Source organism: Ascaphus truei, chromosome 3, assembly GCF_040206685.1.
Source record: "Ascaphus truei isolate aAscTru1 chromosome 3, aAscTru1.hap1, whole genome shotgun sequence".
NCBI lineage: Eukaryota > Metazoa > Chordata > Amphibia > Anura > Ascaphidae > Ascaphus > Ascaphus truei.
The window spans coordinates 85,981,608-85,995,934 of NC_134485.1; the positions used below are offsets into that span (position 1 = coordinate 85,981,608).

Below are 14,327 nucleotides of genomic sequence, written 5' to 3' on the forward strand. Positions count from 1 at the left end.
GCCTCTAGAAATAAAAGTGCCTAGGGCCTACGAAGGTCTTAAAACGGCCCTGGTCAAACACTATTGTGATGTGCTTTTTGTAAGAGGACGTAAGGTATGTGGGAGTGGATGGACGTCTCAGGCGGGCGAGGTTACCCAGGAAATAAACGTTCCACAAGGGTAATCTGTCTTTCTTTCTGTAAGCTGTTGCTATGGTAGTAACATGATTAATATTTTTTACTATTCAGTGCTGTTATCAATACAATGGATGTCTCAGATTAATTTCGCTACACCCTTTTTGAAACCGACTGTAAGATACACAAATCTCACTTTGTCTTTGGGCGTATTTCTTCCAATATTATGCAATAGAGTATGTTTTTTTACCACTCTCGTTTTTTCACTGTTACCTGACTTTGGAACAGTGTTTTTTATTCCTAAATACTGAGCCCAAAACGGAAGTTAACATGGCTGCTTAAGCTCCTCCAACTTTGCCACATCCCCTTCCAAATAATAATAATTCAAATGAAATAAAAAAAAAAAAAAACAGCTAGGAAACGATATGCTCGGTAATAATTATTATTTATTTATTTATGTTAATCTGCCACAGAGAGGGGTGAACCTGGCGAGATGTACGTCGCCGCTGTTTTAGAACATTTTCCAAAAACTTCTGGCGAAACGGCCCAAACTGTTCAGAATTCGCAAAGTGGCACCAGTGACTTGCAATGCCCATCGGTCTTTAGCGTTGAGCGAACTTTTGGATCGAATCGAACTTTTCCGCCGAACCGAAAAGAGAGACATTAGTTGACAAGTTCGCCGACGTGTGTCAAAACTTTGCACGTGTCTAATCTCATTTTTAGGTCTTCACACTGAGCTGCCTTTCAAGATGAATCATTTTTTTTGGGGGGGGGGGGGGAGGAGAACTGAACTTTTAGGTTGCGCGTCTTTTTCATGTTTCCGTATGTAAGAAGGGGATCGGCGACAACTTGCAGCAGTGATTTGCCGCGTGGTTTTGGGAGCAGGTGTTGAAGGAGTGGCTCCATGGGGACTTTTCTTTAAACTTCGAGAAGTGCAGTTTCACGCAAACCCGGCTGTTTATTTTGCACTGATTTGCATGTCTCCGTATTGCTTATCCAAACCGGGCAAGAACCGACGGTTTTGCCACTATTTGGTATCTGTGATGAGCACACCTGGGAAATATGCAAATTTACATATGCTAAATATACTAAAATGATTTAAATTAGCATATTTCCCCGTTATTTTAACACATGGACGATAGGTTAATGCATTTGGAAGTGTACAAGTCAGAAATTGGTGCCTCTCAATCAAATTGAGCGAAACGTACTGTACATGCACGGTTTTTATAAATAGATAGTTTATAATAAATACAGTGAAAACGTCAGAATTTTATCGTGTTCTATTGCATGCCGGTTTCATACGATTTTGCATTGACAATATGGGAGTTTAATTAATAGACCAGGTTTTTGTCAACAGGGATTACTAGGAACTCTTCGGTTTCACGGACATCCCTATAGGGTTCCTTGTACTTTTCAGTTAATTTGAAAATGGTACCAAATACAGAAAAATTTACAATGCATCTGATCTGAGACGCGCTGTTAGAGAGGGTTGGGGTTCCTTACAATGCATCTAATCTCAGACACACTATTAGAGAGGGTTGGGGTTCCTTACAATGCATCTGATCTCAGACGCACTATTAGAGAGGGTTGGGGTTCCTTACAATGCATCTGATCTCAGACGCGCTATTAGATAGGGTTGGGGTTCCTTACAATGCATCTGATCTCAGACACACTATTAGAGAGGGTTGGGGTTCCTTACAATGCATCTGATCTCAGACGCGCTATTAGAGAGGGTTGGGGTTCCTTACAATGCATCTGATCTCAGACGCGCTATTAGAGAGGGTTGAGATTCCTTACAATGCATCTGATCTCGGACGCGCTACTAGAGAGGGTTGGGGTTCTGCAGAATTTCACAATAGAATGATAGGGTTCCTTACCCCAAAAAAGGTTGAAAATCACTGGGATAGTCCTATATGAATTGTTATAATTGAAGGTTTCAAACTTTTTGCCTGTTAATGAGCAATTTTTCTTCTCATTGGGGCATTTGAATATTCCAGGTCTCAGGTTGTGTTAACCTCAAGAGATTAGCATCAGATGTAAAAAAAAAACAATAAAAACCCACATGAAACAAATTTCAGACATTTACCGCAAGAGCAAAAGTACACTAATGAAAATGTGTGCTCCACATCCTCAAACAAGCTCAATTATGCTGATCTGTATCGTCCAAGGTGCCTGAAACCGCTAAATTAAAAATAAATAAATTCTGTCTTCTTCACACTAATGATAAGTTAACCATATTTTTGGAATATGGACTAAGGGCCTTATTCTATATACGCAGAAGCGGCCAATCAGACCGTTTGCAGATACAAATTTCCACAGACGTCATTGAGGTTTTTTGGCCTAAAACTACGACCACTTTGCCATATATAGAATTAGCCCCCATGAAGGAAAGGGGAAAATAATGCAGAAGGGCATAAACTTCATTCAACAACATTGGCATCTTCTTGAGAAAGGCTATATATCACGTAAAACGTCGATTTATAATAATAATAAATAGATTTTGTTAAAATCCAATGTGTCCACTCCTCTCTTTAAGGATTTCATGTACAGTACATGTACAGGACTGCAGGGGAGAATTGGAGCACTGGCAGAAGAATTGCAAATACAGGCAGTCCTCGGTTATCCGACGGAATCCGGTCTGGAAGTAGCGTTGGATAGTGCAACCGTTGTAAAGTGAGTCCCATGTTAATCAGTGGCGGTGAGCGTTGGATAACGCATTCAGGCGTCGGAAAACGGCCCATAGGATTGCATTGTAAAGCGTTGGATATGCCATTCGTTGTAAAGTGAAACGTTGGATAATGAGGACTACCTGTATCACCTTGCTCATCAGGAATGCACTAAGGAATTACACTGTTTTGAGCAGGACAACGTTTAAAACCTATATTAAGAATACCTATACATGTTTCATTTTCTGTGCAGTTTCAACATATTAACAGATCACTGCCATTATTTGAATTTGCTACTAATGGAGACTGTGCCTCTTTATCTCCTCCTTTTTTATACACTATGTCAGATGCACTAAACTCCGTTAGCTTATTTAACATAACGTTAACCGAAATTAACCTAACGCCTATGCACTGAAGCAAATAACCTATCAACCCAGTGCTACTCCCGAAATAACGCCTGATAATATGGTTATGTCTACCCTGCCTGACATGTAAGTCCTGGTACCAGTGCAGGCAGTGTTCGGCCCAATCCAGGGTTTTCCCCAGCAGCAAGTAGCTCCCTTGAGTGACAAGGGGGGAGGCAGGCTGAGGCCTGTGTTCTGCCCAATCAGGGGCTTAGACCTTGGACCCTCCCCCTCGGTACTTAAGGGGCTGCACATCCTAAATTCAGTCAGTGTTGTCTCTCCCCTGAGAGAGACTGGTCCCACAGAAGAGTGTGCGCAGGGCTTTGGTCACCTTCTATCCCCTCCCTTAGGGGAATGAGGACTATAATTCCTACTCCATCAGGGAGTAGGGGAAGAGCAAGGACCAACCTTTGGGGCCCATGCCTGGGGTATGAGACCAGGGACCACCCTAAGGCTGGAGACCAAGCGTATGCAGTGTATGCTGAGTTGAAGAATAAAGAGTGTTCCTGTTTATAAAATATACTCCTGCCTGAGACTGCAATCTATCAGGGGGAGAACCAGAGAGTTCTCCCGCAGGGATTGCCTCCGGGACTCCTGGAGCCTGCAAGAGATGGAGGCGCTGAACCAAGAGTGAGAAAGATACAGCTATCACCCCAAAAGCCTGTCTTGTCTTCCCCAATAACAACAGCGGAACCTCAGAGCTTCTGTGAACCAATAGGTAGTCAGCACTACACACCCTGTAATAGGCAGATCTCCCAGAGGATGGGGGAAACACTGTTACACTAGTATCCTGCCATTAGCACTAATGACATGCAACAAAATGTGTTTGCCCTTATCCACTGAGGGTCATTCATGTTAATGCCTGGTGGCTTTGTTCAGAGCCTGAGATATGGGTTTTGTGGGAGGAAAGGATAGAGAGAGGAAGAGACCTATTTTAGGTATAGTCACATGTGCTATATATATCCCCTGAAACCTCCCTTCAAACAACATGTGGAGAGACACCAGTGCACAAAAAAGCACACCTGAGATACTGTACAACATGCTAATTGGATTTGCAAAGTATATTGTATCTCAATGTCACATTATTTGAACCTACTGCTAGATGAACCTAACGTTAACACTATGCTAATGAGTTAAACAGCGGCCGTTTATTTTGTATATAATTACCTTAGTGGATACCCGTTAAACACGTGGAAAAGAACGCCTGTTACCTATTTAGGCAACTTCACGGTATTTGACTTGATTTAACGGAGCTTAGTGCATCTGACCCTAAATAAGACACATTTTCCTGCCCTTCAGACACCCCGGTCTATTACACAACTATGAATAACCCACACCAATTGAAGAAAAGACTGTCCATGAGCCTGAAGAAGAGGCTCCTAAGTCTCGCCTGTCATTCCACCCGACTTGGGTTCCAGACGTGGAACTCCTGACTCCGCCTTTTCAGTGATGTGACTTTCTTTCACCACATTATTGTCACAGGGCTCAGAACCTATTGCACTTTAATACGCTTTAGGCCAGGTCCCCGCTGGTTACTGCAGCGCCCGCTGTGGCGGACGCTGCAGGGACAGGACCTGCCCCCCAATAGGCCCGGGCCCGCAGCGAGGGGCGGCCGCCGCGCTGCGCCAAAAGAAACTCCTGCTCTCAAGAGAATCGAGATCAGGACTCGCGACGGAGCGCTAGGCCACGCCCCCGGTGGTTCAGCCAATGAGGGCGAAAATGCCGGGTGACGTCACGGCCGTGCCCCCGTCACTCCCCCCGATGTCTTTCCCCTGCAGCTCACTGCAGCCCGGGGGACTCGGCTGCATGCACCGCCAGCCTCACAGAGGCGCGTGCAGCACAGGCAGCGGGGCCGCAGCCTTACACTGGTAGCCCCTTGTGCAGCGCAGGTGTTCACACATCTTTAACAGATATATGTTTGTTTTTTTGCAGAACGCAGGGCAATCTGAACTCTGTTCGGGTCTGACAAGCTGTAAATAAGAAAATAACAAGAGATTTATAGGGTAGAAAAATATTCCCATATTTATTAAACAGTGTTCTGCCATAAAACACTTTCCAGCGCAGGAAGACAAGTGAATGGGACACCGGATGGCTTCTGGAGCCACAAAGTGTCTGATGGATCATCTCAGTTTAGTTAGTAGAGGTCATCAATTTTTGTATTTGATAGCACCATCGCCTTTATTGATGGTTATTGCCCTTCAGATTAAATAGCTGTGAACCAGTGACAGTGACCATTATAGTTGACTGAATATACTGTCCCCTCCCAAAAAGATGAAGCTCACATCAAGTACTGTGCATAACCTCTTTTTCCCTATTTATACCACATTTGCATTCAGGGTTCAAAAGTCCTGAATAGCTGCCTCAAGGCAAACTAAAGCCACCATTAAGTGAGCCCCGGAGGATTCAAGCCCCATTCATTTTGTTTTAGGGTGGCAATGACTTTGTTCATTTTGATTTTGGGGTTTTTTTTTTTTTTTTTACAGCTAAGCAGAACTTTAAAAAAAAAATAATAATAAAAATAAATATATATATATATACACACACACACACACACACACACACACACACACACACACACACACACACACACACACACACACACACACACACACACACACACACACACACACACACACACACACACACCAGAAAATAGCCGTGTCAGTCCAGTCCAGTGTATTCTGCACATATATATATACATATATATATACATATATATATATATATATATATACATATATATATATATATATATATACATACATACTGTGCTTTACTAAGCACCATAAATAGGAGACAGTCACTGGGGTTACCCAATGGAAAGCCGCTATTATCATATTCTCATGATGAAAAAGAAAACTGGGGGAACATTTTTAATATCTCAGGATATTTCCATACTGTAGCTGAAAGTAACACCGTTTGACCTCAGTTTGCAGTACTTCGTCTGAAAGTACAAGAATTGCTGCTTCAAATACATTTATATTTAAAGAGAGAGAGAGACCAGCTCAAATACAAGTACAAGAAAATGTCACTCAAAACACAAAAATACATTACAAATGATATTTTTCTATTTGTAGCTCTAGACATATTGTCCTCAGTTTTGTGTGTCATCAGATGAATATCGCCCGGAGTGAGTGTTAAAGTATGAATCTTGATCATACTATATTAAGGGGTTGTGTGATCCATTTTCACACAGGTCAGGGACTATAAGATTGTTGTGGATAAGATCAGGGTTAGGCCGAGCAAGGATGGCGCCTCCTCCTCCCTGGCTGCACTGTAGTATTCCCGGTGAAGCTCTTGGTAGAGGAGACTGATTACTGAAGAGAGGGACCAGTGCTTGATGTTATAAGTGGGAAGGCAGAGCTGCTCCTACCTCCCGAGAATTACTGGGGTGAGAGAGCAGAGCTGACACCGTCATAAATCATCCTCTGTGAGAGAGTTGAGCTGCAGATGAATCTTTCCTCCCACTTATGTGTCACTGTGCACTGCTGAACAGAGGAAGACCTGCCAGGGCCCTGTTATACAAAGCATAGAAGCAGCACAGTCAGAGGGAGTGTGATCGCTGCAGCCAGCACGAATCGCATGGCCCGTTACAGAAACGCAAAGCAAGAGCGGCGCAGGCAGCAGCAGCGCAACTCTCCCTCCCATATTGGGATTTCCTTCCAAGCATAGTGAACAAAATCCCATGTGGCTGACCGCCCGTAGCACGTCAATGGGACACCTCATCTTTATAGTTACCTGCACACATATCGACCACCAAATTTGGACAGGCCGGCATCTAGAGAACAATGTGAATTTCCTACCCTGCTTCAAACGGCACAACTATTTGGTACAGGGTGATTAGCACCAGCGTTCTATCGTGTTCTGCTAGTTCCGGTCTGGTACCCATCTTCCAAACCATTAATTACTGCTCTGCCAAACTGCCCATGTATATACAGAGTGAGTGTGGGAACAGCAGTGAGATTGCACAGGCTCATGCTCTGCATTTCAGCATCACATCAGCAGCTGCCCAGCATCCCCTCACATGCTGGTTTGCCAAAGGCTCCGTTTGTACCCAGAAAAGGATTCAGTGTTGGCAGCCACAATTCCATCTTCCCTTCATGCCGTCACACACGCCAGTTTGGCGACTGTGCCGCCACCCGCCACATTCTTCACCGCAAATAACAACACTATTCTTTACATGGTGGGGTATGGGGAAGCGCCCCCCCGTCATTTTGGAAAGGAGTTTGCAGAAGCACACACTATAGATTTCTCAATCTGGCAATGGACAAAGGGACACACTACGGGCGTGCTTGGTAGTGAAGGAGTTACGCCTGTTGATAAGCTATGTGCCGGTTAAGGCAGCCTGCAGAATGAAACACCAGCTGTCCCTGGGAACATCTGGTGCAGGTTCCTCCGCCCCTCACATCTCTGGCCTCCTGCTGCAGGTGCTCGGAGAGACTGCACCAGTCCAGGCAGACACTAATTACACCCAGGTAACAGAACAACACAGCTCCTCACCGTCTCCCAAGTGAAGGGTGGGTGAGGTCATCAACTGCTCTGCCACCCACCCTCTGCCTGGAAGAGGTAGAGGCCTCTGCTCCTTGTGACCAGATCATTCAATCTCCCTGCCCCACAATCCTGCCCTGCAGCACATCTACCATATTGCTACATCACTACAGAGAATAGTTTCTTTTCTTCAATAGCGCTGACAGTGTGCGTATAGCATAGCTGGCAGCTGGCAGCGTACATAGCATTTTGCAAGCACAATGAGTCCCTGCCCCGTAGAGCTTACAATCTAATTTTGGTGCCTGAGGCCCAGGGCGATTGAGTGGTTTTCTCACAAGGATTGCATACCGGAATCTAACCCAGAATTCTCTGCTTCAGAGACCGTGCCCTTACTCACCGAGTCACCCCTTCAGTCATCATACAAGATAGAGGCTACGTCCATACTTAGCGCGACGCGAACAAAAGGCCACGCCTCTATGAGGCAAGCCATAGAGCGCGCAATGAAGCGCGACTGCTCGCGCGATTGCCGAGCAGGCACAATAACTTGATTTTGTCGCGTGACGGCCAGGTCACGTGAGCAGTTCCGCCAATGAGGGCGAACCAACTCCGTGACGTCACGGCTACGCCTCCCCGTCGCGTTTCCCCCCTAGGCCACAAATCGCCTCTGCGGCAGTCGCGCGCGCCTAGTATAGCCTCAGCCATACACCGACACAGCACGCACGCATGCAGACTCGCTCCCACACACAGGCACTTCAAGCACTCCACTCAGCAGAGATTACTATTGTTATTCTTTCGTTGATCTCCGAACACAGATCCATCAGTGCATCTAAACCTAAAGCCCCCACAAGTCTGGAAAGCGTATCTTGGGCCGGTCTGCATGACTCAACAGTATATTGGGTGAATAGTAAGGGCTACTTTAAAAGTGGAAATCTGTGACAAGATCAAAGAACACAGAGTTCTGGTACCTTGGACCGGCCTTTTGTGCTGCCCATGTTATTCCTGACCTATTCTTGCCTTTCTACAGACAGGGGCATCAGGACTTTGCTACGTTAATACCCAGTAAACCCTGCTTTGCAATACCCATTGCTGTCTCTTTATAGACGTTCGCTCATGCATAAATCATCTCATCATTGGCCTACTGTGCACACACACACACACACACACACACACACACACACACACACACACACACACAACACTGCCCCACCCACCTTAATCCTGCCATGCAACATCCCCTGCTACTCATGTGCCGATACCAAATACACACAGCTTTCACATGGCATCTTAAACAAACACTGCAGCAGCCACCAGTGCTCTTGTCCTGACCCCAGACATCTAAGACATGGTCTTATGAGAGATAAATGAAGCTTTAATGGGATAAGCAGATTTCCGGTGGCTAGTGAATAAAGTAGCTTATCGAGGCTCGGGCGATTAATGCAATTAACAAAACAGAGGTATAAGCAGCCAGACATGGAAATTGTTACGATGGCTCCGGATAGGCGGGGGCATTAGTACGCAGGACAACATGCATCCAGTTGGTATTTGCCCGGTTATTACAAAAAAAAACGACGGCAGGTAGGAACTGGGTAAGGAAATGCTCTGTGTTTGGTTTTGTGACAATAGGGTTACTGGGCTGCGGGGTGCACAGCAGCGATTTGTACGGATTACAGTTCTAGTGACGTTAAGGAAGTGGTGAGACTGGAAACCCCTGTGGGAATGGAAGCAATTCAAGGGGAGGTGAGGAAGAGAGGACATCACCTTCCAGCCCTTTAAATGGATGCAGCTTTAAAAAGATATTGCAAACATTACATTTCTCTGTTAAATCAGCACTCCTGGTTTGAGTTTTTTTTAAAAAATTATATAGGATTTAAGCAGGGCGTTTGCGGAGCTGAACTGCGTTTATTTGAGGTCCGGGGACCCCCTGGCTTCCCGAGATACTACCCTCTGTAGGGGGTGCCAATAGCAGCTCCAGCTCGGCTACTTGGGGCTATCTTAACGTCGGTTTAAATGTCCCGTGTCACACGGGCCAATAGGAAGCCGTGACGTCATCCCTTGCGGCTTCGTATTGGCCTTGCTTGAACCTGCGGAGCTGCTAACGGCACCCACTACAGAGGCAAGTATTTTGGGGGGCAGAAGGTCCCTGGAGCTGATATTAACACTGTTCAGCTCTGGAGACCCCCTGCTTCCCACTTAGGGGAAAAACTATTTTTGGAGAGCATACGCTCCTTAAAAGTGGCAATCCAAGTTGCCATTCCCCCCCCCCCCATTTGTGTCTATTTTTTTTACATAGCATTGAAGCAGGGCGTCCCGGAGCTGAGCCCCACTAATTCCAGCTCCAGTGACCCCCTGCTTGAGGAGATACCTACCTCCTTAGGGAACGGAGGTCTGTATTTCGGGAAGCAGGGGGTCCCCTGAGGTTAAATGAATGGGGTCCAGCTCCAGAGACCTCCTGCTTCACACCTATGTTAAATATTAATAATAACAAAACAAAGCACACGAGTTGCTCTTTTAAGATTAAAGGCTGAGTTCAGCCAAGCTGCTGTTAACAAAACAGACGGTGTGCTTTACATAAACAGAGTGTTTACTGATCACTAAGGGACTGTCTTCTCATAATGTACACTTCCTGCCATTCCCCACCGTGACAATAACTTTAAATCTTTTTCTGTTGCTCGAGCCCATCTGTTCCAGTTTTTAGCCATGGATGATAGTGCTTCCCCCAGAGTGTGAAGGGACTGCTGGCTTCCTATGTGCGAGCCTGCGGGATCTGAGCTAACCATCCAGGCCTCGCTTGGCTTTCAGAAAGAAAGCAGCCTGTGACCTACTTCTGGATTTCAGTGGAGCTGAAATTCAGGTTGACAAGAACCTTGTATAGAATCAGACGCATTAAGCGAGTGTGCAACTATGGCAAACTGTGTGTGCAGTGCACACTTTGTGCATTAGTTTGATTTATACACACTGCTTGGCTGTAGGTTGCGGTAAGAGACCGGGAGATATACAATGGAGCATGCGTTTTGATTTTTTTGCATTGACAAGCAGCTGACAATCAAACACAGCTAAAATGGCAAGAAACAAATCATAGAAAAGTCTTATACATGTTATATGTGACAGAGGAAAAACAGTGGTCCCCTAGACCAGCGGTGCGCAAACTGGGGGGGGGGAGATTAACTGTGGGGGGTGCGGGCTTTACAGAGGCCCCGCGCGCTTCCAGAAAGCACTTAAATTAAGTGCCGGGGGAAGCGGCGAAGGCCTCTGTAAACCTAACTTACCGTGGTTCAGTCGGCATCTAGAGACGCGTCGCCATAGCAACGCAGCGTCAAATGACACAGCGGGGTCATGTGATATCGCGTTGCTATGGCAACATGACGGCATGGCACCCAGATGCCAGGAACCACGGTAAGGAGGGAGGGCGCGCGGAGAGCAGGACAGCTGGCAGGGGGGCATAGGGGGAAAAGTTTGCACTCCCCTGCCCTAGACACACTTACTCCATGGAAATAGAAAATAAAGTAATGCCAGTGATTATGAATAGAAAGCCCTTCCTGAGCGGCCCAATGAGGTAGTATACAATGAAGGATAAGAGGAGGGCACAGCGGTCTTTGCCAAAGATTAGCCCAACATTAATTTTTGGCTAATAAATGATCTTTTGCAAAGATCTCCGAGCCCTCCTCTGTATCCTTCATTATATGTGATGATATACTGATGTAGCGGCCGTTATTCGAACACATCTTGGCGCCGATTTTGAGTTCTCTGCTGTTCCCCACGCAGCATGAACGCGGCCAATCGCCCCAGGCACCCGCGCTTATTGCGGATGTTTTGTTTGAATTTCATGGATTCTGTTTCTTCGTTTGCAATAAAATGGATGAATTGTAATGTGTACAGTACTGTGCTACTGTGCTACTGTGTCAATTTCATGTTTTTAAAAGCCAGAACACTAAAATTTGTTTTCCTGCTCTCGCCGCACTCGCATCTTAGTGCGGGAAGGCTGGAATTCATCCCGCGGTTTCAAATCGGGATTCCAATGTACATGACGCGTGAAGTGTTTGAATAACGGCCGCTGCATCAGTAGGGTCGCCAGGTGGCATCTCCAAAAATGCTGGACACAATGATGAAAGGTGAGACGCGCTCGAGACACACACACACACACACCCGTGTCTGCTCCGTGCTGTTTCCTCCTCTCCTTGGCCCCACCCCCAGGCTCCTGACATCTCCTTCTGTTTGGTTGCTGCTGAATAATGCAGCCTATCAGGATGGAGGAAGCTGCCCAGCCCCATAGCAGCAGCCCTGCTCTCTCCCTGCTCGGGGAAATCTCACGGCCCCACAAGTCAGTCAGGTCACTATGTCCAGAGAAATTATACCAGACATGTCCAGTATTACCTCTAATGTTTGACTGGATAGTGTCCAAATACAGGCCAGTCGGGTTCAATACTGGACACCTTGCAACCCTAGTCATGGAGAGTTCTCCTATAAAAAATATTTACATTTTCTCGACCTCCAATAAACCAACGTGTCGCTCTTACCCCACGGTGTGATCTATGGAGGTCAGATGAAACAAATGAAGACAAAAAATGTTTGTATTCTGGCCCACCATGGAACATCCCATATTCAGAACCGCAGCATGGTATCGAATCTAAATGTATGGTCTGTCACCATGTCAGCTCCCTTTCTTCCTGCACACAACTTGTTATCAATGTTTTGGTATGTGATAGCCTGTCAAATTTAGTGCTAAAATTATTTTGATACCAGCACTGCCTGCGCACATATTACGCAAGTGATACCAATTTTACACAAACTGCCTTTAGTTTGTATAATGTAAAGCAGTAGTTCTCCCCACTAACAATGTTTTTTTTTGTTTATTTACTTTTTTAGGCATAATTAGCCATATTGGATGTACATTGGGGTATATATATATATATATATATATATATATATATATACTGTCCCTGAATGTTTTTTTGGTGCTGCCTACTCGTGACGTCCAGAAGGGGTGGAGCTCACCCATGAAGAATTGTTTGTTGGGAACGCCGAACTGTGTGGTGCTGAATCAACTGGGTCAGACGCTGTTTCAGCACTTCCCTCTCTCCAGCTCCAAATTGAATTTTCGGATATCCCCTTCCAAGAAGAAGCATTGGCTGGTAACCCACCGTCAAATTAATTCAGAGCGCTTTTAAACATTAGCGCATCTCTCTTTTTTTAACTCTTATGAGCAATTAAATAGTTTTAGACTATGAAATGTGCTCTTCTTTTCTCGGTTAGTACAGTATGTATATATACACACATACATTATATATAGATGAAACCTACCCTCTAAGAGTTACCAGTATGATTAGTGTGTACCGGGCCCATCCTGTGTTTCCATGGCATCATGACATCACGGAGAGTACATAAGGGGAGGGGAAAGTTCGAGACGGTAGGTTCCAGGAGGACAAGAGGAGAGGAGCCTCGGGAAGGAGAGATAGGGATGTCCGTAATACTATATTACAGACAGCCCCCTTGCCCCTCTAATTCAGGGGTGCGCAAAGTTTTTAACTTGCGCCCCCACCTGCCTCCTTACCTCCCGGCTTGTGCCCTTCCCCTCGCCTCCGGCGACAAATGACCCCCCCCCCCCCCCCGGTGTCATTTGATGTCGGTTACCATGGCGACGTGTTGCTGAAGATACGGTAGAAGTTGCAGAGGCCTCGCGCGGCACCCCTCGGCATTTAATTTAAATGCCTTGGGGGAGAGCGCGGTACCTCTGTAGCCGCCGCGCCCCCCCTGGAAAGTCTCCCGCCCCCCACTTTGCCCCCCACTTTGCGCACCGCTGCTCTAATTTATTATGTTGTAGCTAGTTGTACCCAGGTTAAGTTAGGATCCCAGAAAAAGATTAAGGGAGTCCAATATGAGATACAAAGTATGAAAACAGCATGCCACAGAGGGCCTCAGCAACGAGGACTCCTCGGTGCCGGCGGATCCGTGGATCTGCATTAACCGTCCTCTACGGCTGCAGGGAAGTGGCAGTTCCTGTACCGACAAAAGTTATCGGGATCCCTTTGTCCTTTATCCTCTGCCTTGTTTTCCTGGGAGCATCCTGTCCCTCCAGTGGATGATCCACTACACTACATGAGTTGGTAACTCGGAACAACCGAAACGCCCATATTGCTCACATAAAATGTGAGTAATATCATCATATCTTTGATTGTTGCATCTTTATCTGACAGTGCTACACTATTTTTTGTTTCTTTCTCTGTTTTACAGACATACCTGGATGAGTGCACTTCGGACTCCTTTGCTGTTACTCCTATAGTGGATGTGGATTTGGATCGAATTCACCCCACTGCAGCACCCATCACAGGACAGTACACCTACATATGTAATATTTATTTTTGCTTTAATAATATACAGTAATTTGCGCTCTTTCCTTTGTCCTTATGGACTCTCCTTAGCCAGAGCCAGAGATGATCAAAGGTTCACTGTTCCCTTCCTCACAGATTTACAATACAGTAGGGCCCGCTTTACAGTGTTCTGCTCATACAGCGTTTCCCAATTCATGCCCATATTCATTAAGTTCGGCGTTTGTTCCGTTGTTCCGGCGATTTTCGGCATGACGTGCACAGCAGCAAAGTATCCAACTGTCACTAAACAACAGTTTTAGAGCGTGTGCGCAACTCCTTGTCAGATGCCAT

The 14,327-nt window shown here is 45.9% G+C and overlaps 1 protein-coding gene across 4 annotated transcripts in view; it reads right to left on the reverse strand.

Moving 5' to 3' along the window:
- The window catches only part of STX1A (syntaxin 1A), a 76,003-nt gene that overhangs the window by 31,349 nt on the left and 30,327 nt on the right, over positions 1–14,327 (reverse strand). For 2 of the 4 annotated variants that reach the window (XR_012800442.1, XM_075594491.1), the window contains exon 1: positions 6,557–6,616. The exons of 1 other annotated variant lie outside the window; for it this stretch is intronic. Coding sequence is in view for 2 of the 3 variants with exons in the window: in XM_075594491.1 (XP_075450606.1) it covers positions 6,557–6,601 (45 nt within the window). In the remaining variant the exon portion in view is untranslated. Of the gene's footprint in view, positions 1–6,556; positions 6,617–8,882; positions 9,006–14,327 lie in introns of those variants that run through there. One more of the 4 variants, XM_075594493.1, reaches the window with a different exon arrangement.